We start from the raw sequence: 26,859 nt of genomic DNA on the forward strand, positions 1-26,859 counted from the left end.
ACAAGCATCTGACCTCCCAGCAGCAGAAGTTAATGTCCCCTTTCAAGATTTAATTTTCTGGGATATGTTTTTATATTTATAAATCTAGAAACAACATGTTTTGTTATCAGTCATTGTGTTTGCTTCCAGGATCTTGAGTTCAAACTCATAAGTATTTATCCCTCTAACTTGATGACAAACACTTCCAGTATCCCATATCCCGTAACAAATTGCGAAAATGGACTTCAGGCACAATCTTGCGAGATGTACATGACTACTAAGACAAATTATGTAGTATTTTAATAATAAAAATATAAAAAAAACCTTCTTTTCTTGTCCAAGCCACAGGAAAAGGACTTACTGCTGGCTGCTTGCTAAAAATTAGGAACTAGTTTTTTTCGCTTCTGGAAATTAGAAGTTAGATAGGACAGTACTTTAAAAGTTTTAATTTGTTTTGGAATTTATAACTTTCAGGCTAAATTAATTGGCTCTCAAGTTTCTTGTAAGAAGCCAAACTGTAATGTGGGTTTCAAAGCTTCCTATGTAATTTTTGTACAGCCTAGTAGATTATTAGAAGTTTTGAATATTTCGTGGCCTTGCTCAACTTGATTAGTACAGATAATCGAGAGTTTACTGAGTGCAGACATTCTTGATAAAAATTACATGAGATAACTCCTTATATCCTGCAGGCTGCGTGGTTTGATAGTACCACCACTTTGAGTTCCCACCAATAAATTTTTGGGGAACAAATGTACCTTAAACTGTATATTTGTATGTTGTACATTCTGAAGAAGTTAAGGCCGAATATCAAAGTTAAAGTCAGAAATATTCCTTTCCAGACATTGTTTAACATCTTTTTATAACAGCACTGGTTTTAATATTTGTGTAATAATTGTAATCACTTTAAGTTCCAGACTTCACAGCCAAGATTATGATTTTTGAATTTTATTTCACCAACTTTCTGAAGTATGAAGAAATTAAGTTTATTTTGATTAATGCTTGTGATTGACATAATGTCCATACAGAAAAATATGTGCAAGTTAAACTTTTAGTTTAAAAATTTAAGAGGTGAACTCTTTATTTAATTATTTATCATTTATATATTTACATAAATACATTAGTTATAATGTAACATATATATTTTACTTTTTTTACCGTGACAGTAAGAAAGAAAATAAAAATGTTGTTTCCTTATGTACATGTATAGTAATTAAATCCTTTAAATTGTAACATTAGTGTAATGATAATATTAACACTACATAATGCACTTGCATTTTTTTTTATTAAAGCAGAACCCTAAACCAATAATATAAAATTTATATTTAAAATTTGATTTCCTTGCATATTACATAACAGGTATGCCTGCATATTTAGTAAAATCTTTATGTTGTCACAGTTTTGTACTTACAAGTAAACATGTTTAGTCTTAAGTTTATGTACATTTGCCAACCTGTGCCTGGAAGTGAAATCACTAAACCGTGTTCCTAACCAAAGTGAAATGCTAACTTAGCTTGGTAAACACCTTTTCAACACGTTAAACAAAATGAATTGACATATCACCACTCAAGATAATAAGAGGCTCATTTTTTAAATTACAGTAAAACTCTGTTAAGACGTTTTTCAAGGGACTGGATGCTAAAAACTTCTTCTTAACAGGGAAAACTTCTTACAGGGGAAATACATTGGTTAAAATTCAGTCGCTATATAAAAACCAAATTTACTCAAATAACACACTGTATTAACCATAAAATTATACTCACCTATTATCATCAGCATACTTGGAAAACTATACAATTACATCAAAAACTGAATTATATACACTGAATTAAATGTAATAAGCACAATAAAAAACTTATTAAAACACTAGCAAAAAAATTACTGTTTTGAAAAATATTGTGTCAGCTTTGATTGTTTTAACACATTTTCCGACTGACACATTACAAAATTGTCAAGTTCCCACAAACTCTTGCTCACACTATCAAGAACATTTTGTGTTCCATGCACAAATAACTTCAGTTTGTCCAAGTGGTCAAGCGCTTCAGAGTACGTGAAACCTCGATTCTACGTACACTCACGGTTCTCCAATACTTGTCCTTACGACCGAGTTGTATGTACGAACCAGCGAGGCCAAATTATGTCCATTTGTTACAACAAGGCACCTCGTCCGTCCGTCCAAACATTTTTCGAAATCAGTGCAGCCAACAAATACGAACTTTAATGGTCTAATGTCAGAGGAAATGCCCATATAAGCTAAATATTTTTGGTGATCCTGTTCACGTTTGAAAATCGTACAGAAACTCGTGTTCCCGTACATAATGGATCAGCAAATTTTCAGAAAAATTTGAAGTTATTACAATTCAAGAGTTTTTCAAGCCGCAATGCATATATGTAATGCTAACCAAACTGTGAACAGTTGAACTAACAAAAACAAACTCCACTGACTTGTAATCGGATAACAATTGACTGGCGCGACCAACCATAGATATAAATTTCATCCGTTCGTCCGTCAAAAGTATAAGTTTGCCAAGCTTTTGACGGACGGACGGATGAAATTTTTCGCACTCTTATTCAGTGGCGTAGCAAGCGGGTGGCAGTGATGGCCACCGCCAGGGGCGCCAGGGCATGGGGGGGGGGGGGGGGGGGGGCGCAGCCGTGACGGTTTCGCGGTTACTGAACCCTTCCCCCTCTTTTTTAATCCATGAGGGGGCACCATTTTCAAGTTTGGCCAGGGGCGCCATTTTCAAGTTTGGCCAGGGGCGCGTCATCTTAGCTACGCCACTGCTCTTATTTGCTGCAGGTCACGTGATTGACGGACGGAGGCGACGGGCTATTGTAACTCCGGCTTTAGTCACGTGTTAGAAAATGGTATGTAGATGGAACGGCAGCTCAGTCAAGCAGATGATTGGTCGCAAAATACACTTGTAACAGCGTGTGGCGCAGGTTTCGACGATCGTGTGCGTTTATCATTCGTCAGAATTTATGCCTCAATGGGGGAAATGGTGTGTTGATGGAACAGTGTCTCAGTAAAGCAGATGATTGGACATAAAATACACTCGTAACAGCACGCGGCGTGTGGCGCAGGTTTCGACGATCGTGCGCGTTTATCTTTCGTCACCAGTTATTACTCGAGTGGGGAAATGGCGCACAGATAGAACAGCGTGTCTGTAACAGCGAGTGGCGCGTGGCGCAGGTTTCGACGGTCTTGTGCTGTTCAAATTAACTCATCGTTTGTAAATACATACGTAAATTTTTTTAATTAACTTTAAAAATGGTTCAAATGCTTAAAGTTAATGTTATTATTTTATATTTTTTCTACAAACGCGGAACGTTATGTGCGGGAAGCATATATAAACACAAACGTTATGTAAGGGAAAAATTAACATAGGGATATATGGAAGTGATCAAGGGAATAATTTTTTGAACTTAATAAACGGGAAAACGTGTTACGCGGAACGTCTTAAGCGAGTTTTACTGTACTGATGTTCTTTTTTGTGATGTGTGCTGTATAGGCTTCATACAGCCAAACTCAACAACAAGAATTTTGTTTATATTATTTTAGGTGTTGAAAGTAAATTTCCAAGACTTCAACATATGACAATAACAAAATGTATTAACAATATTTTTGTAGTGTAAAATTAACACAATCCACATTGCCAGGACATATCTTGCCCACCAGTGTATCACATTCTTGTTCTTAACGTATTCTACAGTTTTTACTTGAATATGTACATATTTTTTTTCATTTAAAAAGTACAAAATAGAAGAAGGAAATAAATTAAAACTGTATATGTGAAATAAGTTGGCTGAAACTTTCTAGTGAGTGTGCTATAAATTTTATTTTATAGTTTTACCATTCTTGCTAACCAGGTGATAAAACAACTAAATTTTGTTTTACCATCTCATGTCAACTCATGACAGTTACTTTTACTCTTCTCTCTTTCTCCCCCCCCCCTCCCCATGGTATATGTACTGTGGATCATTCAGCTATTAAAGTGCTTCACTGGTGTGAAAACATGGCTTCATATTTTAGAAAACTTTTGTGTGATAGTAATTATGTTTATTTGTTCCTAAAATGTTAGGTATGATTAACTTACTGAAACCACATTCGTTAAATGAGCACTGTAAAAATAAATTATGGTATGGTTACATTCTAATACTAGTGCACATAAGATTTGTGGTGTAGGGAAAAATTGTGTTCCTGCTTTGTTTAATGTTACTGCAAATGTGATCAGGTGATGCAGTGAAGTGGACGAAGATGCAATAAATAGGTATGATGTTTCTGTCAGTTTATAGAAAAGAACTCATTGTGAAATTACTTTCTCTGAATGTCAGTTAAAAATATACTTGTTCCCAAACATTTAACTTTTTCAGGTATCTCCCTTTATGTTTTTGATGTAAACATACTTATCGCAAGTTAGGCCATGTTCGAATTGGCCTCAAGTACATATGTATACTGTTAGATTTGCTTGTCCCAGGAAGTGACATCACAAGGAAAAGCGAAGTATGCAGGCATGCAAGCCAACAAATCTATGTACTTCTGTCATTATCGTAAGCAAACGAACGTCACCAATTTTGAATATCAATTGTAGGTTATATTTGCTACAATACTTCAGTAATTTTAAGTTTTAAGATTCAAATAAATAATTTTCATTATATATTACCTATACAAGCAAAATGTATAAACTAAACAAAAACTTTATAATAATAAATATTCATATACACAGGTTCATGAGGAAGATATGTGGAAATATATGCAAGTACACCAATCAAAACTAACGAAACTGTCAGTATGTAATTGTAATATTACACTATTTTCAACTAAACTTTTTGGCTGATCTGTAGAGGCTAAACAATATGAGTCTTGACTACTATATAAGAGATGTAAGGTTTACAGAGTTGCGTGCACATAGCTCCACACTTAAATTTTAGGCACAGCCGTAATCCGCACTGACATAAGGTGTCAGTAGTTCTAAACAGATGGGACCTTGACCTGGAGTCTAGCTAATACAAATAATGAAGCACATAACTGTATAAATGAGTGTCTTCACAATTAATCACATACATTTTGAATTAATTCTGACAGAACTTTAAAACACAGAAAAAGAAACAAAATGACAAGGTACGTTTTAATATAATACGTTTGTAACCTAACAAATAAAAAAAAATTAATAAAAAATTAAGACATCGGGAAATAACATAAATTAAAATATCTATTAGGGCAGTGTTAATTTTATCCCAGACAAAGCATTCATGATTTTATTTTAATTTCAAAGATTGGTATTCATCCACACTGCCAACCACTTCAACTGCCTCAACTGAAGACACCGTGGTTGCTCTTTCCGGAGACACTCGTCCCTTGTGAGCTGTCTTCATGCGCTTGTGTATGCGAGCAAACATTTTGCTGTCCGTCACTACTTTCTGCACACCTTTACTCTTCAGCCACCTCTGTGCCCACGACTCAGCAGGGCGCTCCTCAGAGACCGCCATCTCCATTCCTTCCGGCGAGGGTGACTTCCTCAGCTCACTTACCTCGTCCGACAACGTGCGGGCCGGCTCGTCCACATCACCGTCGCTGTCATCCACCACGATCACATCTCTGCCGGCATCGTACTCCACCTCGATCACATCGTCCCCACCCACCGAGCTTATTTCTCCATCTTCCTTAGCAACAGGATCCGAGTTATCAATCATATCTACGAAAACTTCTTCCCCGGACGAAACTGTTTCCAGGTCCGAATGGATCACTTTTACAATTTCTTTCAATTCTACACTGTTGTCACTATCCACGTCAATGACCTCAGCCTTTATCGGCACCTCTGAACAAGTCTTTGGCTGTCTTGTTCTCCTGTGACCACGACTTTCCATTTTCCTCGACTTGCAACGTTTGTTGTGTGATGCTAACTCAGGGACCTGTCTCTTTATTTTTTTTTGCTCAAAGGGCTTTTCTTCCTTGATGTGTATGCTGGGAGGCAGTGCTGTCTCCTGCTCACACACCAACTCCACGGAGCCCTGCCTCTCACCGGCTCTGACCGGGGAGTCTCCGTGCTCTCGGAGCAGAGCTCTGATGGCCCTGGCCCTCATCTCCAGCTCCAGTATCTCCAGCAGGCTCTTGCCCTTCTCCTCCTCCACCGTCTCCTTCTGCACCGCCTTCGTGCTGCTGTCCGAACTACTGTCTTCCTTCTTCTTCTCTTTCTCTTTGTCCGAACGTTTCTTGTGTTTCTTTTTGGACGTGTGTTTGGCCTTTTCCTTCTTCTTTGCCATCTTACTATCCCCATCTGTTCAAACAAAATAAAACTTTACTAAATAAACATGTATAGACTTATCTAGACTTACCTCGTACACAGTGAACTAATTGCTTTACCATTTATACAGCTTTTAATTTTAATTAGTCATTGCATATATCAGATAAGCATTTCAGAGAAAAGTTATTTTTAATGATCAACAGTAAAATTATTAAAAAGGATTAATTTATTAAAAACACTGCACATGTGTCAAACAGCAGTCAGCAGTGCTAAAATTATAGTTTACTTTTGTTCATCCAATGCAAAATTAATAAAAATAATATAATATGTATAATATTTTCTTTCTCCTTCCAAACCTCTTTAAAATTTCATCACTTTCCTATATGCTATACTATATCAATAAGTGATGATGAACCTGTTCTTAAATTATAATTTAAGAACAGGTTCAAAATCACTTATTCAAAATAATAAGAAATAAACCATTTTAGAATATTTCGTTATCAAAACAATATTATTTTTACCTATTTAACTCCCAACTCATAAAGAAGATTATTAGTATGATTCACAATATTACCCAATGGTGTAAACTGAATGCAATGTTCTGATTAATTTTATTGAACTTTACTTTATATGGTCTTTTTTCCTAAACTGTGGAAGTAAAAAGCAAGGTAGTCTAAACTGATTCTCACGCTTTTGGTTATAGAACTGCTGGACAAATAATTTTAGGCACAACACTTCCCCTTATCACTCCATCCTCCTCACGTCCATCATGGCTGTTAAGTCCTAGATCGTTCTTATTTGAGTGTGAGCTTAACAAAATAAGTCTTTTGTCTCTACACTTACATAAACCGCACCCAGAACCTATTAAGTCAAAAGTACATGAGCAAGGTGTTCTTGCTTGTATACCCCTGACCAAGTAGCATCATGTCTTATACAAAGGTGCAAATTCATTTTTCCAATTGTTATCACAGAAAGGCTGACCTTGTCTTGCATGCCGGAAAATTCTGTAACATTTCAGGTGACTCATATCTGTGCTATCATCTCATGTTATGGAGGCTAGGTGATGCAGTGGTAACACACTGCACTTGCATTCCAGACAATCTGGATTCAAACCACCGTCCTGTCATACTCATTTATTTCGATTCTCCATGGTTTCCTAAAAACACTCAGCTAATGCTAGGATGGTTCCCTACTATATGCCATTGCTGGTTGCTTAAAACACATCCCTGACAAGTGCTTCTGTCTGTTCACAAGTCTAAACTGAAATCACTGTCAACGAGATGTAAAGTGGAGAAGAAAAAAAAATAGTTGGTGTGGATTTCAGAGTATTCCCCCAGAGATATGCAACATCTAAACTCTGTAACGAGCAAATATTGGTCATGTTGCAAATACACTTAAAATATGAACCTCAGACACAAAATTTAACATAGAATTAAAATAATACAGAGCGTGATAAATATATACGCAAACTGTGTTTTCACTACATTTCTTCACGCAAATTACATGTACTTTCCTCACAGGAAATCACACGTAGTTTCCACCGCTGGAATCATTGCCAGAGTAGCTACGTCGACTACTGAATATTTTTGATTAATAGACCGAAATTTTAAACTATATAATGAAAGTGAAAAAGACTTGAAAAATACTAAACCCCGGCTTTGGGCCTGATTCTCAAAAAGGAATTTTCTTTAAATACTGCCTATCTTGTTAAAATTCATTAAAATGTTAATACTAAAAAGTTTCCATTTGGCTTTGTGAACTTTGGTTCGCGTCATCCTCCACAGATGGCAGAACCGTGGTTACACATTTATGTTCCATGCGACTTCCGTTCTATTCACAAATTTACTCTTACCAAATGCTGTATACAGAGAGCTAAGATGTTACTATTCAACAAATCCTCTAAACAATTTACTCACTGGTACAAAAAACCTCATAATTTCCTTAAGTATAATAATGTCATGTCAATATCTATATAATGTAATATTTGCTCTAAAAACAACTTACCATCAGTGAACAAATCACCCATTTCCTGGGTGGTGATTCCAATTTCTAAAGTGTCCTCAGGCTCAGACATCACATAGCCATCAATGTCACCCAGTTCCTCACAATTGTTTGTCTCTCCAGCTCTGGTTAAGAAACAAAGCAATCACTAAATGTTAAAAATATAAAATTACAAAATCATAAAAAGAAAGGTTAAGTGCATATTATTAATTGACTATGCTACTCAGTCAAACTGTTCCAAGCGATGCAATGAGCTAAAAGTGGGGGTCACATTATATTTGCAAACTTACATCCTGCTATTGGGAACAGGTTAGTTGAAAAACTACAGGCTTCGTTCCTTAAATGTGACACTTATGCCACTTCATTGCAGGGTTTCCTGAATATCTTCACAGGCATGACAGATGAGAGATGCAAGATGAAGTACAGGGTACAAATGGAGTTTGTCACTGGGTTCTTTCTGCTTCTCTTCACTGAGGCAACTGGCAACCTCTCCCTCCTTTTTCACCCTCTGACCACCGTATGTATATCACCACATTCTTCGCTTTCTGAACAGCCACCACTTTTGAACTACAGTCATAAAACACAATTCTTTTCCTAACTGCGGCTTGGTGTTTCAAAAGAGACCACGTAAATCTTTCTACTGACAGAAGTGGCACCAGAAAACGTCTAGTAAATATGGAGTAAATTTAATAATTTTAAACTGCTATGTACTTGAATTGCCATTTCCAATCCATAAAGTCTTTTTCATTAACTCATAATCAAAAAGTTTGGGGTCATTTTGAATGCAATGTTTCCACTCTTACTCTAGACAATTTCCCTGAATATCCCTGTTTTCCCTGTCAAACCAAACATATTTTTCCCTATCATCAATCAATCTGACAAGGCAACATAATTATATTAAAATAAAAATACTGGTTGAAACACATACCATGGTGGATTGACAATATAATCTTTTCCCGCACAGTAAGTACACAGTTTACATTGTTGTGATTTCTATTAATGCTATGCAACCGTCACAGCCATTCTGTAATAGAAAACCACTTTATTTGAACAAACTTTAGAACAATACATTATTGTGACCAAGCAAGTGCTTTCAACATTTCATCATAGTCACAATCACTAAGTACACCGTTAATTCATTGTTTCTTACGTTTTAGAGAATAATGAAAACAGATGGGTTTTTACTTTTTAACTAAATGTGAATTTATGATGAAATTATAAAATCTTTTAAGACTTTAAAGGAACACAGTAATGTTACAATAACTAATCCAATTAGGCAACTTCCTTTTTTTCCCTTCAGGTTTTGAAGAAACATTATCAATTCCCCGAGTTTTCCTCTGCGAAAAGCCTGAAATGTTTGTGCAGATTTTATTGTATTCAAAGTGTTAGGGCGCCACTCTGGCATAAGATACCCAGATGATCTCCCTTGGGGCCGATGTTACCCCAAGTGGCTGATGAAAGAGCTCCCATATCTTTTTATGAGAGATTGGAAAGAAAACCTTTTCACTATGATTTCTGCATTATTCTTAGCAACTCAGGCTACTGCCCTCCCCACTTTATAAATAATCAGAGACAACATTGGTTAGGTTTTATTGTGAAATGTAAATAATAGGTGTTTATTCTTTTGAAAGTATTTGTGCATCAGCAATGTGTTTTATGATTATTATTTACACTATTTGGTGTTTTTATGTATTTTTGATGATAGGCTTACTTTAATTTGATAAATTAGCTCACATTCAAATGTTTTTTTAAAATCTTTTTTTTAAAGGTTGTTTGAGTTTTATGTGTATTCACGTCATTTCTTTTGTATTATTTGCATGTTTCTTCTGTCTGAAAAAAAAAATATGATCCAAGGTGATGGTTAATTGCATCATTGCTAGCATGAGAAAAAGAGAGGCAGTTGATGCCTGAAGTGCAAGAGAGACAGGAACTGTAGTTCCCTGCTGAGCATGGGAACTCAAGGACAAATGTATCATCAGAATAAGAAAGACAGAGAAGGATAAGTACCTGATTTATACGTATGCATAGTTTTTCATGTATGTAACTTGTGCCCTGATTGGCTGATTCTTTATACCTCCATGGATCCTTCATGGATGGAGGTATAGCCTGGTTGTCCAGTAGTCTTTCGTTTGTCATGGTACTGAAATGTTGTGTTGGGCGTCAATTCAAAATTTAAATTTTTAAAAATGTAGGCAGAAAGACAATTTACTGCTTTTGTCCGGGCTACACTGAACTTTTAACCTTTTTGGACTTTAATTTAATTAGAATTCATTGACTAAAGTCATCGGTGAGAGTTCATAACAAGGCGAATGAAGTTTTTATTCATGCTCAGGATGGAGTTTCCTTCTGTTTGAACCATGTGTCATACATAAGTAACCATCAGATATAAATATCAATAATAAATAACTAATTCGTCTGACATTTCAAAACCATTTAAAAATAAATTGTTTTAGAAGCAGTAAACTTACTGTTCTTTTTTTTTTGTGTGGATAATCTGAACAGTGCTGCGGTCGGAAGAAGTACTATGTATGCAAATTTTCGGTCAAGGATTATAAAAGCAGTTGTCCATGAGACTTTATTCCAGTCATCACACATTGCTAAAAACATTTTTTTGAAACTTAAAACATGCATATTCTTCAAGTGTTCATGCATGTAACAGTCGGACCAAGTAGAGATAGCCAGAGGTCTGGTCTGTTACAGTCTCCAACTATTCACATTCAATGTGCAACTATAAACTAAGGCGAGGTGTCGAAAAACAGAATGCAAGTTAGCAAAAGGCTCAAAATTACAGTTCCATGTCTTTCAGTGCTGTTACTGTTCACTGCGGGACTTCTCCGTGAGTTTTGTGACCAGTCTTTCTGTTTCGTTACTTTTTCAAGACTTCAGTCACTTTCGTGACCTACAGACACCTTGCACATGCAAAAATCACACTCAAATATACCCCTTGAAACATGTTACATTTTATTACATGTTTATAAAGGGCACTTTAAAGAATGGGCAGTACTTGTTCAGTTCCAGGGGCGGCTCCAAGGCCCCGCGCCGGCCACTGCCTTATTTATGATCCTTATCTGTTCAGTTTTCCTTGAAAAATAACAACATTAAAGGAAAAACAAAAATTAAAAATTTTATTAGCAACTAATTTAAAGTGATGACCAATCAATTTCAACTGAGTTTTCATTATTTCATATAATAAAAACCTTCATTGCATCATATAGTGATGCAATTTCACTGGAATTTGATGGTAATATTAATAAAACTAGCCAGAGTATAATTTTTTCCAGAAATAACATCAAAATTTCTTAGGATGAATTAGGAAAATAATGGTCGGATTTTTAAGTTCCACGTTGGCTTTAAAACATTATTTTCAAGAGTTTATTTTTAAAATGTTACAGCCTTTTAATTAGGGGGATATTCCATACCCCCATGCCCCCAGTAAGGCCCTTTTCCATAGTACTAGGGCACTGCCACCACTGTTCAGTTCACTAATTTCTGCATATTTTATTAAATGTTGCTTCCTACTTAATAAAGTTACAAATTACGGTATGGATGTTTCGACTATGGTTTTTCTTCTCATTACTCGCAAGGGTGTTACCCACAGTTTTAACAGTATGCAGCACACAAGCAAAACACTCACAACAGGGCACTAAGGCCATAACAGGCTACAGAGATAAGAAAAAAGGGTGTAGCTCAGCTGTTGCAAGTGTGTAATGCAAGAATCACTAGCTGAACTGCACAAAAAATACTTAGCAATATTATAACTATTTTAATTGCTTTAAAAATATCAATTTTACTAATCATTACTGTACTTGGATATGAGGAAAGAATATCTGTTCTATTAAAATTATTATCCATTTGAATGGAATGCATTCTCTTGGAAAAAAATACTGCATACTTACGCATGCACTTTTGTCTCCACATCTGTAAGCAAATAATTTTATAACATTAATACATATTTAACAAAGCATAAAATCACTATAATATCAACAAACCAAGAAATAAGGCATATTTAGTTAACAATGAAAGCAACAATTATGAGTCAAAGCCAATCTAAGTTATAAGAAAATTTTTCATCCATACATCTATACACATACCTACTGAGGTTTGATGGTTTAGTTTGTGTTTTTTCTTCTTCTTATTTTCACACAATTCCTTTTTAGATAATGTATTTCCTCGCAAAAGCATAATGTTCACACACTTGTTTTCAAATGTGTAAACTGGTAGTTAACCTAATAAATTAAGCACCACCTGGCAAGTGAACAGACCATGAACATTCTTGGAAGCAACATCAAACCCATAGTGACTGTTATCTGCAGTTTTAAATTATTTTTGTTTTGAGATGTGTGCCTTTGTTGACTCTAGGGTCAGGTAAGGATAAGGTAGGTAAGAAGCAAAGTAATATCAATATTATGCATGGTTAGTTTATAATTTTTTAATGAATGGTGTTATATATAGAGCCCAATTGATTATTTACACATAAAAAGAGTTAAAATATTATTTTTTACTTCATTCCACTATTTTATAAAATAAGCTTAATAACAGCCTTACTGAGAACAATATTCACAATTTGATTCACAAATATTTTAAACATTTTATTTTATATTTGCTTCGCATCAAAAAGACTCGTATATGCACAGGCCTATGATGACCCTCATGTACAGCAAAGAATTCATAAAATCATTTTGAAATTTTACACCATTTGATAAGTGAGTTGAAGCCCAAAAAGAAAAAAAATGTCACCAACATTATTCCCGAAGAAAAGACTAACCCAGGGTATCCATACAAATCGGTAATCAATTTTCCCTGACATTTTTTGATTAAAGTTACAAATTTCCCTAACTACTACTTTTTTTGAATAATTTATCTATTTTATTTTCTGAAAGAAATAAAGAAAATCCAGCCCCCAGCCAAGTGAAGACTAAACTAGAATTTTTAAAACACTCAAAGTCTAAGCCTAACAGCTTCTGTAAAATAGCAACACCGCTATCTTGATAATGCAAATTCGGAAGGGAAATAAAGGTACCTAGTTATTTGTTCGGCGATCAGCAACCAATTTTTAAAATGTCTCTGGTTGTTCAAATTAATCAAAGATGGTGTATCCACTTTAAAGCAGAACTGCCACCAATTATCAAATGGTAAAAACTATTACTGGTTTTTTGTTATACTGAAATGAAATTCTAGTATCACCAAATATCTGGGTTTGACATAACCTGTAAAACAAGCAGACATATTATCTGCGAGATATATAAAATTCCTGGCGACAACAAGTAATTCAAGCATAATTCCGGTTTTTTCCCCAGACAATGAAAATTCACGCATATTTCCTGCTTTTCCCAAATTCCAAGGCTGATGGCCACCCTAACTTTAAACAAAATTTGGCACTGAAATACCATTAGAATGAAAAATTGTGAAATTGCTCACCACTGCCATCGTTATCATCATCCGTGCCTGAAGAGGACTCCAGTTGCTGCCCTGTAAAATTGTACAAACACCTCAATTCCTCATGCAACTGGCAAAACTTTACATTAAACGCAAAAATTTCATCTCTGAAAGAGCCAAAAAAAAAAAAACATGCTCACAAATAGTGTCAGGCTTATTTGATGGTCTGACACCATCAATACTTCTATTAAAAAACTGGGATCTAAGAATCAAAATTTTAGACCATTGGTTCCAATCATAAAATTTTAAACATCTTATTCCCTTTACCTTAAAATATGAGACATAACAATGAAATGACCTCGGAATGCAAGACATTACAAAATGTAACACAACCTTGGTGTTTAACATAAACTATTCATAAAACAAATCCTCTAAATAAAAAAATCATAGTATAAAAGACAACCTCGACATAATAAAACATCAACTGAAAGACAACCTCAAATAAAAATATACCTTGAAGAATTTCAGATTTAAAATTGTATTAAACGAATACCAGAACTAAATCAACTTGGTCACGTGTAATTGCTCCCCTTGGGTAGCCAAATTATGTAAATGAGAAGCCCCACATAATGGCACCAAATTCTGAACTATATCAGAATTAATATTTCTTGCGGATCAATATAGGTTTGTCTTACATTTGTAAGGCCAAATTCTATATAAGAACATGGTTAACATATCTAGTTAAGGTATTTGTGTCATGAAAGCCCCAAATTATGAGCAGTAACAAAATTAAAACTAACACACAGTGCTGTTAAAAATAATGTGTAACTCTAGCTAAGTGGAAATATCTGACGTTTACAAATTATTCGTAAAAGCTCCCAATAAGATATGTGTTTTTGTTTTGGCAAGTTTGTAAAATAAATAATGGCTAAGGCTAATATTCTCTATGCTCAAGAATAAGGGAAAATTTATCGGATTAATATTGGCAATGTCAAAATTAAATTTCCTTTTACTGTCACCAAATTGGAAAGAAGAAATATAAAAATTGTCTACAAATACCTTTTGAACAAATTCAAGGTTTATTTTAGGACCTTTTGATAACAGTTTATTACAACTTTTTTTTTATTACAGGCTGATTTGTATATTTGCAAATAAATAAAATTAAACATGAGCAAATGTAATATGAAATATATCTACTAATTGCAGGATAATTCCAATTTTTTTATTTATTTAGCTCCTTTTCAGAGATAATTTCATCATAATTTAAGTGAAGTCTCCCACTACATATTAATATTTAAAGTACAATGAAAAATAAAGTGAAGAATAGAATAAAAATATAAATGAAAACTGGTGGAAATTGAAGTTTTATGTGTTCCAGCATATTATGTACTACTGTCTATGTCATGACTTTTTCATGATGTGTGAATGTAATTCCTACTGTAGTATGCAATTCCAAAATAAACAATACCAAATTCAAACATATTCATGTCAAATAAGTATGGTTAAAACAGATACATAAACAATAACATTCAACAAACCAGCAGCAAACTACTAGTATTAGACCAGGGTCGATAATTTTTTAAACAAAAAAATAATAATAGTAGGATGAAACCCGTTAAAAAAGGTCGAGAATATAACAAAAATGAAAGAAAAAATAATTTACAGGCGATCTGAGGTCGGGAAGTGGAAGGGGGTGAGTTTTTAAGGGTAAAAAACGGTGTATCACGATTTCCGGCAAAACTACAAGTCCTATGAAAAAAAATTAAATGACAAACTTGTAGGTAATAAAGAGACCCACAACTTTTGTAATTACACTTTTTTCACATAACCTAAAAATTTATGTGAAAAATTCAAATAATCAAGTTTTTGGTTTTTTATTTTTATCTTATGCAAAAAAAATTTCTTTTTCATGAAATTTGGTGAAAACTTGCCTTTTTATGTCCTAAAGACACTGTAATTTTTTTGATTTGAAATATTTATTTTTTCACCTTATTTCGACTTAATATCGAAAAAACACCCTAATTTTCAATCAAAAATTCTCGCGTCAAAATATCAGCTTTTTAAAAAAAGTTGGAGAATTTTTTGTTCGTTGATATCTCTTCTTTCTGATAATGTAAAAAAGTATATACATTACTATGGTAAATGTTCTCAGAAAATGCAAATAAAAGAAAAAAAAACTCGAATCCGAATTTTTTTTTAATCACTATGTACAATTTTGAGCTATTTAGTAAAATTTACACTTTAATTACTTGAAAAACGTAAGATTCTATGTTACATTGATAAACAAAAAATTACAAATCCATTAATAATAATGAATGCAAGAAACATGCGAAAATAGTTGTTCTAAATATTAAAGATAGGATTTAAAGGGGGGATTTCAATTAAAAAATGTGATTGCTACAATTTTTTTAGTCAAAAAGTTGATTTGTTAAATTCTAATTACATTTATGCCATAGAAAATCTCATAATATATGAATATAAATGTAAATCGTAATATTGAATTTAGATACTTTATACTGATTATTATTATTCATAATAATATTTTAAAATGCATTAATCTTCTTATTTATAAATCTTATCTTGAACCCTAATCACTTATCCATTACTTTTTGTCTCTTCGGTGGCATTTCTTCATCGTTAGATTCGACAAACCTTCCCGATTCTAGTAGATCTTCGAAATCTTCAAGACCATCACCGTCTTTGTATCCAATATTATTTTTAGTCTGAATTGGTCCTTAATCCACAATTTCATCTGAATCACTAACTTCCTCGTAGGTTTTTTCTTCCACATTGGTGCATTTTTCAGAACCATGACAATTTGAGCAAAAATTTGTGCATTTTAAGCCATGTATTCGGCAGCCACATTTTAAACTGTTACATCAGTTTCACAGCTGCAGCAAATAGTTTTGAGCAATATTTGCGGAATTAACTCCTTCTCTGTAAATTTGGGCATAATCCCACGTTGATGTTGCTTCCAGCCCCAATCTGTTGCTGTCAGTTCGTTACCTAGCCAAGTTTGAAGTTGATAATATGCCCTGTAACAATGTTGTTCTGCTGCAACTTCTGTGGGTAACTCAGGTATATAAGTTATCTTAAAATAGCAATAAATAGGCATCTATGCACATAATTTAAAGAATATTCTACAACTTTCTCAAAATATTGTAGATGTCTTATTAAATATTAACTTATTTGGTTGTTAATTATAGTAGTATATTTCGATTTATATTTTTTTTGTTTATCAATGTAACATAGAATCTTACATTTTTCAAGTAATTAAAGTGTAAATTTTACTAAATAGCTCAAAATTGTACATAGTGATTAAAAAAAATTTCAGATTAAAGTTTTTTTATTTTCTTTGCACTTTCTGCTAACATTTACCATAGTAATGTATATATTTTTTTACATTATCAGAAAGAAGAGATTTCAACGAACAAAAAAATCTCCGACCTTTTTTAAAAAGCTGATATTTTGACGCGAGAATTTTCGATTGAAAATTAGGGTGTTTTTTCGATATTAAGTCGAAATAAGGTGAAAAAATAAATATTTAAAATCAAAAAAATTACAGTGTCTTTAGGACAGAAAAAGGCAAGTCTCACCAAATTTCGTGAAAAAGAAATTTTTTTTGCATAAGATAAAAATAAAAAACCAAAAACTTGATTATTTGAATTTTTCACATAAATTTTTAGGTTATGTGAAAAAAGTGTAATTACAAAAGTTGTAGGTCTCTTTATTACCTACAACTTTGTCATTTAATCTTTTTCCATAGGCCTTGTAGTTTTGCCAGAAATCGAGATACACCGTTTTTTACCCTTAAAAACTCACCCCCTTCCACTTCCCGACCTCAGATAGCCCGTAAATTATTTTTCCTTTCATTTTTGTTATATTCTCGACCTTTTTTAACGGGTTTCATCCTACTATAATTTTTTTTCACTTTTTACCATTTTCAAAATTATCGACCCTGGTCTATATAAGAAGAACTGAAATGACACCTGGTACCTGTGATTTTTGTATGTTTTTATATGACCATTCAATATGATTTTTTAATTATAATAAATGCAGTTTTGAAAGTTAGCATTACTTCTACTTCTTTTTCTAAATAGTATGAAAAAAAGTCGATATCCATGTTTGTCTGTTTGCGTACTTTTTCTAAAATACACAATGGATTTTGTTGCAGTTATCAGTTATCACCATCATTTACAGAATTTCTTCTGGAATGTTTGGGTGTAATACATTCATATTAAACTTAAAGATAGTAGAGAAATTTCAATGTATGGTAATCAAGTCATAATGATGCTTTCAGGGCACTTACATGGCTTACACTGACTTTACTGGAATGATACATCAAATTAAATTAGTTGTGGGTGTTGTGTTTTATTCAATAACATGAACACTGTGTTTGGTAGCCAACTACGATGCACTATGAGGTTAGTATGTAATAATTTTTTGAAATACAGGACACTTACAAAAACTTTATACTTATAAGTATTTACTTATTAAATCTAAATGATGCCAAATCAATTACATGAGGTAATTTTGATGATTTTTTGACCCCCCCTCCCCCTTTTTTGGTAAGATGTCATGCGATTTGGCTCAACCACCCCACCCCCTCCTAATCTCAAGTGAGATTTTTCAAAATGTGTATTTTTAGTGTAAATACATTACACTGTGCTTGATTGCATTGGATTTATTAAAAAAACATAATTTTCTTAATTATTTTTATTTAAGATTAGTTATGACTAGTATTTAAGACTGTCACCACTCACCACCTCCGGCTAGCTCAAATTAGGTGATGAGTGGAACATACATGTTACAGGTCACGAAGAAAGAAGAAATTTATACAACAATGTTCGATGTATTACCTATTTTACTTATTTATGTAGAAATCACACTATATTCCGTACAACAGAGCAAGCAAAAAAAAAAACTAAACTGCACGTCCAGAAAAGAATAAAACACGAGCCATCGCCCAGCCACAGCCTGCTCGGCCCGCCGCCCAAACAACGACCACTCGGCCCGGTGCTCGGACAATGACTGAATTTTACAGCCTTCCTTCCCTTTTGTGCGGGCAGTGTCCTGGGCTCGCTGACGTAATTCTCAGCCAATCACGACGCATAGCAACAAAAGCTCCCACGAAATGCTTACTTCTGTTCCCACGACGCAGCGATTTTGTCTCTTTCTCGCACTCCCGTGACCGTGACTCACATGCCTAGCGTGTGAAACAAAGCCTCGGTCGTGGAAAAAACGAAGGAGAATCCACGTCAGCACGCCTTCCCCACACAAAGAAGCCAGCAAAAAAAAATTACTTCAAAAATAAACTTATGAATTTTAAAAATAAAAACAATAAACCCGGTGAAACACTTTACGTCTAACTTCAAAAAAGAAACAACTTTACATCATTTGAAAACCTAACCTGAAATTTGACAACAAAAAAAAAATTTATAACCAATGATTATTGCTGGATTGCATGAGGAAGGCTGTAATCTGGGTTGTTACAAGACAGAACATAGTCTATAATCACAGTGAGAAAATCAAACAATAAAATACTTAAATAGGAACTACTAAAATTGGTAAAAGAATATTCATTCTAATTCAGACCACGGGGACTCATGTGTGGTCTCAGGAGTGATAACCGCGATAAATATTTTTGTGTAGGATTTAGCCATATTTTAGTGAAGTTACATGTTTTACTTAATTTAACCCAACTTTCCCAAAATTTTACAGTTTCTTGGGGGGAAAAAAATAAAGTGATATTTGCCGAGGAAACCCCCCCCCCCCCCCCTCTTCCTATCACCAACGTAAGATTGGATGAGATTCAGCTCAACCTTTACCCTCTCCCCAAAAAACGCCTTACGTAATTAATGGACGCCCCCTTAGTAAATAACATCCATGCGAAGTCGGGGTGGGTTACTAGTTATTTATATAACTTTCCACATTGGCACGTTACAGGCAGAGTTGCTGAAAGTAGACTAACAAGCACACTGAGTTATTGGAGTACTGCAGTTTGTTACCATCAAGAATGCTGATCACGCGCTTGGTAGACATCCCCAGCAGCTGGTCCAGACACAGAGACTTCAGTTCTAACAAAGGAAGTGGCTGCAACATAACCAGAATACATACACAACTGAAGATTCACCCAACTAGCAGTAGCCTGCACAAACCAACACTATCAACATTAAGACCACCATTTCTGAACACATTTATTGACATTCCCTACTTTGCCCAGCAACTAACAAATTCGACTGTTTATACACGTAATAAAACAGATGCTTATAGCAAATTAAGTGGATGTTGTGCTTGACTTCTAGTACATTTAATTTTTCCTCCACTTGAAATCCTATACACAAGTAATACCGAAATTAATGAATATAATGTATTTGGTGTAAAATCTGTAACCCCATAAATTTATATTTAAATGTTCACTAAACTAATCTTAGCTACATACATGGTTTATTGGTTTTTATTGAAAACTTTTTAGTATAGTACACGAAGCATATAATTTCTCTTAGCATAATGTTCCTTAAAGCAACTAATCAACAAACTGATCAATACAAATCAGGAAGGAGAGAAAGGGTGGAGCTGAAGACACAACTGTAAAAGTGGAATATGGCCACTTAAAAAACTGTGTAGTTGAGAAATACCAACACCGAAAATTAAGTTCCAAATATGAGAAAAACATAGAAATTTCTTAAACATAACAACATAAATAAAAAATAATACTTAAGAACATTCTTAGTTCAGAATTTATGAAATGGTGTATTAACAGAGTGACATGTTGATTATGAGGGAAAAATATTATTCTTTGGAATAATTATTGCTAACGTTAAATTATATTGGTAGCACTGAAATAAGCATGGCTGCAAAACAAAATTTTGTGTTGCTTTACTTTGCTTTGCTTGTGCTCATGTGCATTTTTTGTAATATAAACTGAGGTTATGATTTTCAGCACTCAAACTTTGCGGCTGTGCAGTTTTTACTATTTGGAACAAAATATAAAGCATTTTAACAAAGTGTTTTTGTCGTACCGCACTGAAAAATAAATACTCTTAAACGTAATACGGTTAACATTCCCAGCAATGAATGACCATTAAAAAAAGAGATTGCCAACTAGATAGGTGTAAAACTAAATACTGCAGACTATTGACACCTTCAGTATCGGAGGTAGCATGGCACGAATCTTCCGTTCCGTTGTGACAGAGAACACGTGATCCAGCATAGTTTTCCTGTCATTGACGTAGTAGCCAATGGGATGCAGTTCTTCATTGAGATTGATGGCAGCATCATCATCAGTTTCTGGTTCATCATTAAATAACTGAAAAATAAATAAATAATATCATTAATTAACTTCCCTGCTCTTCGATTTGTAGCTGTTATATACGTGATTGTAACTGTAAACATATGCATATGGCTGGCTATTAGTTCGGTCAAATAGTCCAGTCAAATGGATGCAAAATTTCCTGTAAAGATAAATTTTTAATATGATGTCTGGGATGGTTTTATGATTTTGACATTTTGCCAACAAAATTTTTTCCACCAGAGCCACCATCTTGAAAAAACCTCAATAAAAGTCTGGTTTTTCTTGTTTTTATCCATTGTCTGCCAAAATACACATCTGACAAAACTTTTTGTACATTCCATTCTGAAAGTTAACTATAATTGCTACATTTTGAGACCAAATTGAGTTTTCTACTTTAAATAGTTTTGGGGATCAAGTAATCCAAATTTCAGATAATTTTGTGAAAAATAGAAAAATCTGAACTTTTCACCAAGTTCTTTTAAATGACCAAACCTACAGTAAAACTTTATTGAGCAACTATTAAACATGAGTTGATTTGCAACTTTTTGAGTTTTGTTACCTCAAACAGATCAAAAGATACAGAGGTTTAAAAAATATATGTTCAGCAAAGATTGAATACATAGATGTACATTGACGTCGTCCCAGGTGCTCCCGTGGCTCGCACAGGTCGTTATGCCACCTCGGTGCCTCACCGGTCGGCGTGTGTGGTCGGTGGTAGTGTCTCGAACGGGTGTAGGTCGATTGTCATGGAGAGTGGAGATCGACTCGAGCCCTAACGGGACCTGCCAGTACGCGCCAGTTGGCCTTCACCCCTCGGCGCGAGCAGTCGTGTGCGACTCGCGGAGTTCGGCGATCGGTGTTCGTGTGCGTACCGAGAACGTGACAAGTTAGTCATGTGTGTGGTCCAACCACTCCTGCCTGCCACGTGGCGACGTCACGACCACCGAGAGACGGAGTCTCGTGCTGTGAACTAGCCCACAGCAACCACCCCTGTTAAAGGTTAGTTGGCGCCCTCAGACACCACCCAACCACGCATCAACATCGGCAGGACGACAACATAAAAGTTAGGTAGGAGTAATAACAACATTGGAAATTCTGTTACATACATATAAGAAAGCTTTATTTAGCTGCATTTTTGGTGAAACAATCATAAAATGTAAACACAAGAAAAACATTCACTCATTTAGTCATAGTCTTCAGCACTTAGAGGGACTTGAGCAGTTCACATCAGCTATTTCGGTCATGACGTACACCGATTTGGCCAGTGTTGACAATTATTTTCACTTTAGCGCCTTTATCAAAATCAAATTTAGTGGCTCATCAGGAATGTCATCATTCTCAGTGTCAGAGGACAGGACTGTTGGTAGTATGTTTTTACACGACTGCTCATTGCAATTTTAGCAGATAGTTGTGCATTTAGTCCTGCTTTCTGACACCCACAAGCATTTAAACACCCCTTCTAGCAGGTACACCATCAACGTTTCAAACTGTCGGTGGGCATGTCACACACATAAAAAATATAAATAAGTACAGGAAATGCTTTTCAGAATTGATTCTGGAGTTGACTTTTTCTTGGCTTTACTTCATTGCATGGTAGCATGGTACAAAGTTAAGCCACATCATTTATTGGGGGCAGCCTCACTAAGTTGAATTTCGTTCTTGCTGTAACTTTTACAAATATTCCATGCCGAAGTTCATCAAGAGTTTGTGTAGCAGGGTCTCTCTCTCTTTTTTTTTTTTAAATACTTATAAACTACAAAATGTACTGTTTTTTTATAGCAAGGATTAAAAAAATTACTTTAAGTGAAAATAATTTGATAAAAAGTACTAAGTAATGGGATTTTTGGTTTGCCACTCTGGGCATAACTGAAGATTTCATCTGTTCAAACAGCAGCATTAATAAAATGACTTAAATCATCTAGATAATTACAAAAGTAAAAATTTCTAAAAACTTAGTACTCGTTAATATATATTAGTTTTAAATATACTGGTACCAACTGATTAGTATTCAGAGTCTGTTCAATGCAAGATGTCACTTTTACAACGGCTGCTTCAGCAAACATTCAGACTTCGACACTTGATGATTAAACAAACACATATTCATGTAGCACCTGATTAGCTAACAGTGCATCGATGTTTATTTTTATAATTTTATAAGATTATTTCCATCTGTCAAAATTTGAATATTCCTTGCAGCACTTTATCCTAAACAGAGTATGTTTGACAAAATAATTTGCGACATTTAAAGAACCAGAAATAGAAGCCCTTACTTAGAAACCTCCATGCTTTACTTTATTTTGCATAGTTTTTTTCTCTCCATTGTATTTTAATGTAATTGTTAAAATTTTCCATTTTTAAACATTGCCACATTTTGCACAATCTTTACAGGCCAACACAATGGTAAGTGAACAGCAGTACATATTAAAGAGTCTCGAACCTCATCCTCAGAAACACTGCTTCCTTTCCGTCCATGATGTTTCTTCTTCTCTTTCTCCTTTGACTTACTTTTCTTGTGTTTCTTCTCGGGGACCATCTTGCAGCACCTGGAACACGACAGAGCACAGTGAATGGTGACCACGAGCACCTCGTAGAACTTTGAGGAAAAGGAAGCATCAGTGTCCAAGTTTACAATAATAACTACATTTTTTCTTGATCTGAAACATTCTTGATGACTGCTGGTGTGTTTTTAAAGCAGAAATGCAGCACGTGGTAAGCATGAACACAGCTGCAGAACCACAAGTATGTAAGCACTAGAGCACATCTCACCGTAATCTTGGGTATCGCGCTCATGTGGGGTCGATCCCAGAACCTTGGTATGACTCTAATTTACGAGCCTATAATACTGGAGGTCCTGTCGCCTTATGCCTCTGTGCATAACTGTGTGGCATAATACAAACAAACAGACTCTCCACAAATTACTTTACTTTGAGACACAGCAATCTAAAGGATGTCTCACTCTTGGATTGCAGTGGAATACATGGTGAATGCTGTTGCCAGACTGGCGATGCGTGTTTGGCTGAATTAACACGTGTGTTAGAATAAAATTATTTAAAATTTTAATGTTTGAGGAAACTATGTTGTAAATTTAAATGGTTAGATCATCATGAACATCAAGCATAAATCCTATTATTCAAACATATCTATACAGTAAATTCTCTACTATCTGGGCCCGAATTATCTGGTATTTGGGTTATCCGACCTTAAATTTTAATTATTTGTTTGTTGTATTCTAAAGCCGTAAAAAAAAACCACTTTTGGCACAGCCTACAAACATAGGTAGATTTTAAAGTACCTATTTTGTCTGGAACTGTTTTTGAACTTATATAACATAACTTCTGGAACATTTTAAGATCGTTCTGTACATAACATCTAAATGTTCTCCAATATTACAAAATGATTGAACTTTTCTCATTGTCCATGTAGCAAATATTTTGATGTTTTTAGCTCAATGCATCCAGCATTTAATAGTTTAGAAAAAATATATTGTGCCTACTGCAATTTTTTTTTTACCTTCAAACACTATTTTTTAACCTTTGTACTAATAACGTGGTCATATAACAATTTGCTTTGGACCAAATTTTAAGATAATAGAAAGTTTAATCCCTTGCAATAATGGCTTCTATTAACAAAACTTGTTTCAAACAAAAATTTTAGATAAAAATTATACTATTTACAATTTGAACTGATTTAATAGTGTGCCTACTAAGGCAGTTATTAATTTCTTTTTGTATTTTAACTTCCCCTTTATCCACCATTTGTAACAATGGCTGGTTGTATCAGAAATAGTTTCGGACAAAATATTTGATAAAAATTATAAGATTTACACAAAGTTTGAACGGATTTACAATGAAGTCATAAGTAGAACCAAGTCAAATTGATTTTTTGATCTTATGAAAGCCCTTGATACTGTCAGTCGTGTTATTTTACTTAATAAACTTTCCAATTTTGGTCTAAGCGACAGTTCTATGAACTGGTTCACCCGTTATCTCAATAATATAAGTTTTTTCATATCTAATTACAACAGTAACTCAGATCTCTTTAATGCTCCCTCTGTTGTACCAAAAGGTGGTACCCTTTCACTTTTACTCTCTAATATGTTTACTGATGACATCTCACATGTTTCCATCCATTCCACTGGGGTCCTGTTTGCCAATGATATTAAAATTTACAGAACTATTAACTCACTTAATGATTGTTTACTATTTCAAATTGATATCAATGAAATCAACAACTGGTGTAAACTAAATCAAGTATCTCTCAATAAAGATAAAACAAAAGTTATTTACTTCTCAAGAAAATATATGCCATAAAAATTTGATTATAAATAGGACAATACTGCAGTTCCTAAATTCTTCTCTAAAAGACATTATCTTAGACACCAAGTTATACTTTCAACAGCATGTAAATTACTTATTCACTAGTTCCAAAATAACTTAAGCTATAATTAAATTCATTACCTTTTATGCTACTAAACAAGATTCCATTATTTTTCTCTATTTATATCTAATTAGATCTAAATTAGAATATTGTTCAGTTGTTTCAACTTCTATTAATACTTCCAGTACTGATAAAATTGAATCTTTACAAAATAAAATATACAAAGTTCTTGATCTCAAAAATTTTCCTTATCTCTTTTGCAGACCGCAGAGCACACCTAAGATTCAATTTTCACTCAAAATTGTTATTGCTCTAAAATAAACTGCAAATGTACCTATTCTTCATAATACCGGACTTATAATTCCACAATTCTATAATTGATTAACATCTACCTCATGAATTTATTACAAGAAAAATGATATTATTCAGACTTAAATCTAACTTTAATAAATTTGATAATCTGGTCGAAAATGTTGTAAGTTAGCTGTACATCAATTAAATTATTCAGGAGTCCGAACAAATAATTGTTAAGTCATCTAGCATTACTGCCTGTAGTTATTTGTCTCCACTCTTTTTGTACTGTATTTAAAATTCTTGACTTTGTTTTTTTTGTCCTTGTCCTAGTGTTAGTCCTGTTAGCAGTGCCTGCATGCATGTAGTGCCTACTTACTTGTAATGCATGCTTGCAGATTGTGCTTACTGTATGAAATGCCTGTAATTTTGTATTCCTGTATTCTATAGTCTGATGTGAATGTTTTGTTGGTTATTATTTTGTTGTGCACATTCTAAAGGTCTTAACTTCTAATAAAAAAAAAAAAGGTTAAAGGTTAACTAGGTTAGGTCTGCGACTGAAATATTTGCAGAATTCCATTAATATATATTTACCTAAAATCCACTTTAGCGGAATGCAATCTTATACTTCCAAAATATGCTCTAAGCAATGCCAAAATATTTTACATTCTTAAGTATTCAGTGCATGGAGGACATAGCATACGACAAACTAATTTTCTTTGACTTGAAATGACTAAAATAGTTTACTCCCTTTTCCCCATGATACCCATTTCGTTATTATGATAATTAGTGCCTTAAAACAAAGTATTTATTTAGAATAAAACTAATTAATATACTAATCCCCTGATTGTTTACATTTACTTTTGCCCTATTATGTTGTCATAACACCCGGATTCCGATATAATAATAATAACTATTACCACACATACAAAACCAAAAAACACCACTGGTCAAAGATCCGATTCGATTAAATAAAAAAATAAAATTGAAAATTTATACAGTTATTTTATTAACACTATTTGTTTTACGATATAATCCTATCCTTTTTTTATATGATAGGTTTTTAAAGTTGAAACATAATTAATGATTCAGTATTTTGTAAAAAAAAAAAAAAGTAATGTGTTTTTAAATGGATAAAATACGTATAATGTTTTATTTGATATGCTATTAATCTAACAAAGATTCGTCATACAAAATATTGAATAGTATTAAAAATACTTCAATTGCCGTGGTTCAAATTTTATAAAATGTTAATAATTTCACAAAAATCTAAAAACAATTGTATTACATAGAGTGTCG

At 33.8% G+C, this 26,859-nt stretch overlaps 1 protein-coding gene across 3 annotated transcripts; it reads right to left on the minus strand.

Annotated features, from left to right (window-relative positions):
* Positions 1–1,175: 1,175 nt before the first annotated feature.
* On the minus strand, positions 1,176–26,502 carry LOC134533946 (DNA ligase 1). 3 transcript variants are annotated; one of them, XM_063371777.1, is made up of 8 exons: positions 26,416–26,502; positions 23,330–23,435; positions 20,743–20,907; positions 19,607–19,691; positions 13,641–13,691; positions 12,119–12,140; positions 8,226–8,347; positions 1,176–6,254 (listed from the first exon to the last, which is right to left on the minus strand). In XM_063371777.1, coding segments are annotated over exons 1-8 (1,572 nt in total). In that variant the 5' UTR covers positions 26,418–26,502; the 3' UTR covers positions 1,176–5,235. The 3 variants fall into 3 exon arrangements, with proteins under 3 accessions (XP_063227847.1, XP_063227846.1, XP_063227848.1); XM_063371776.1 differs by having other exon boundaries at positions 25,940–26,470; XM_063371778.1 differs by lacking the exon at positions 26,416–26,502 and adding an exon at positions 25,350–25,898.
* Between the last annotated feature and the right edge of the window lie 357 nt (positions 26,503–26,859).

This window comes from Bacillus rossius, chromosome 7 (genome assembly GCF_032445375.1).
Source record: "Bacillus rossius redtenbacheri isolate Brsri chromosome 7, Brsri_v3, whole genome shotgun sequence".
NCBI lineage: Eukaryota > Metazoa > Arthropoda > Insecta > Phasmatodea > Bacillidae > Bacillus > Bacillus rossius.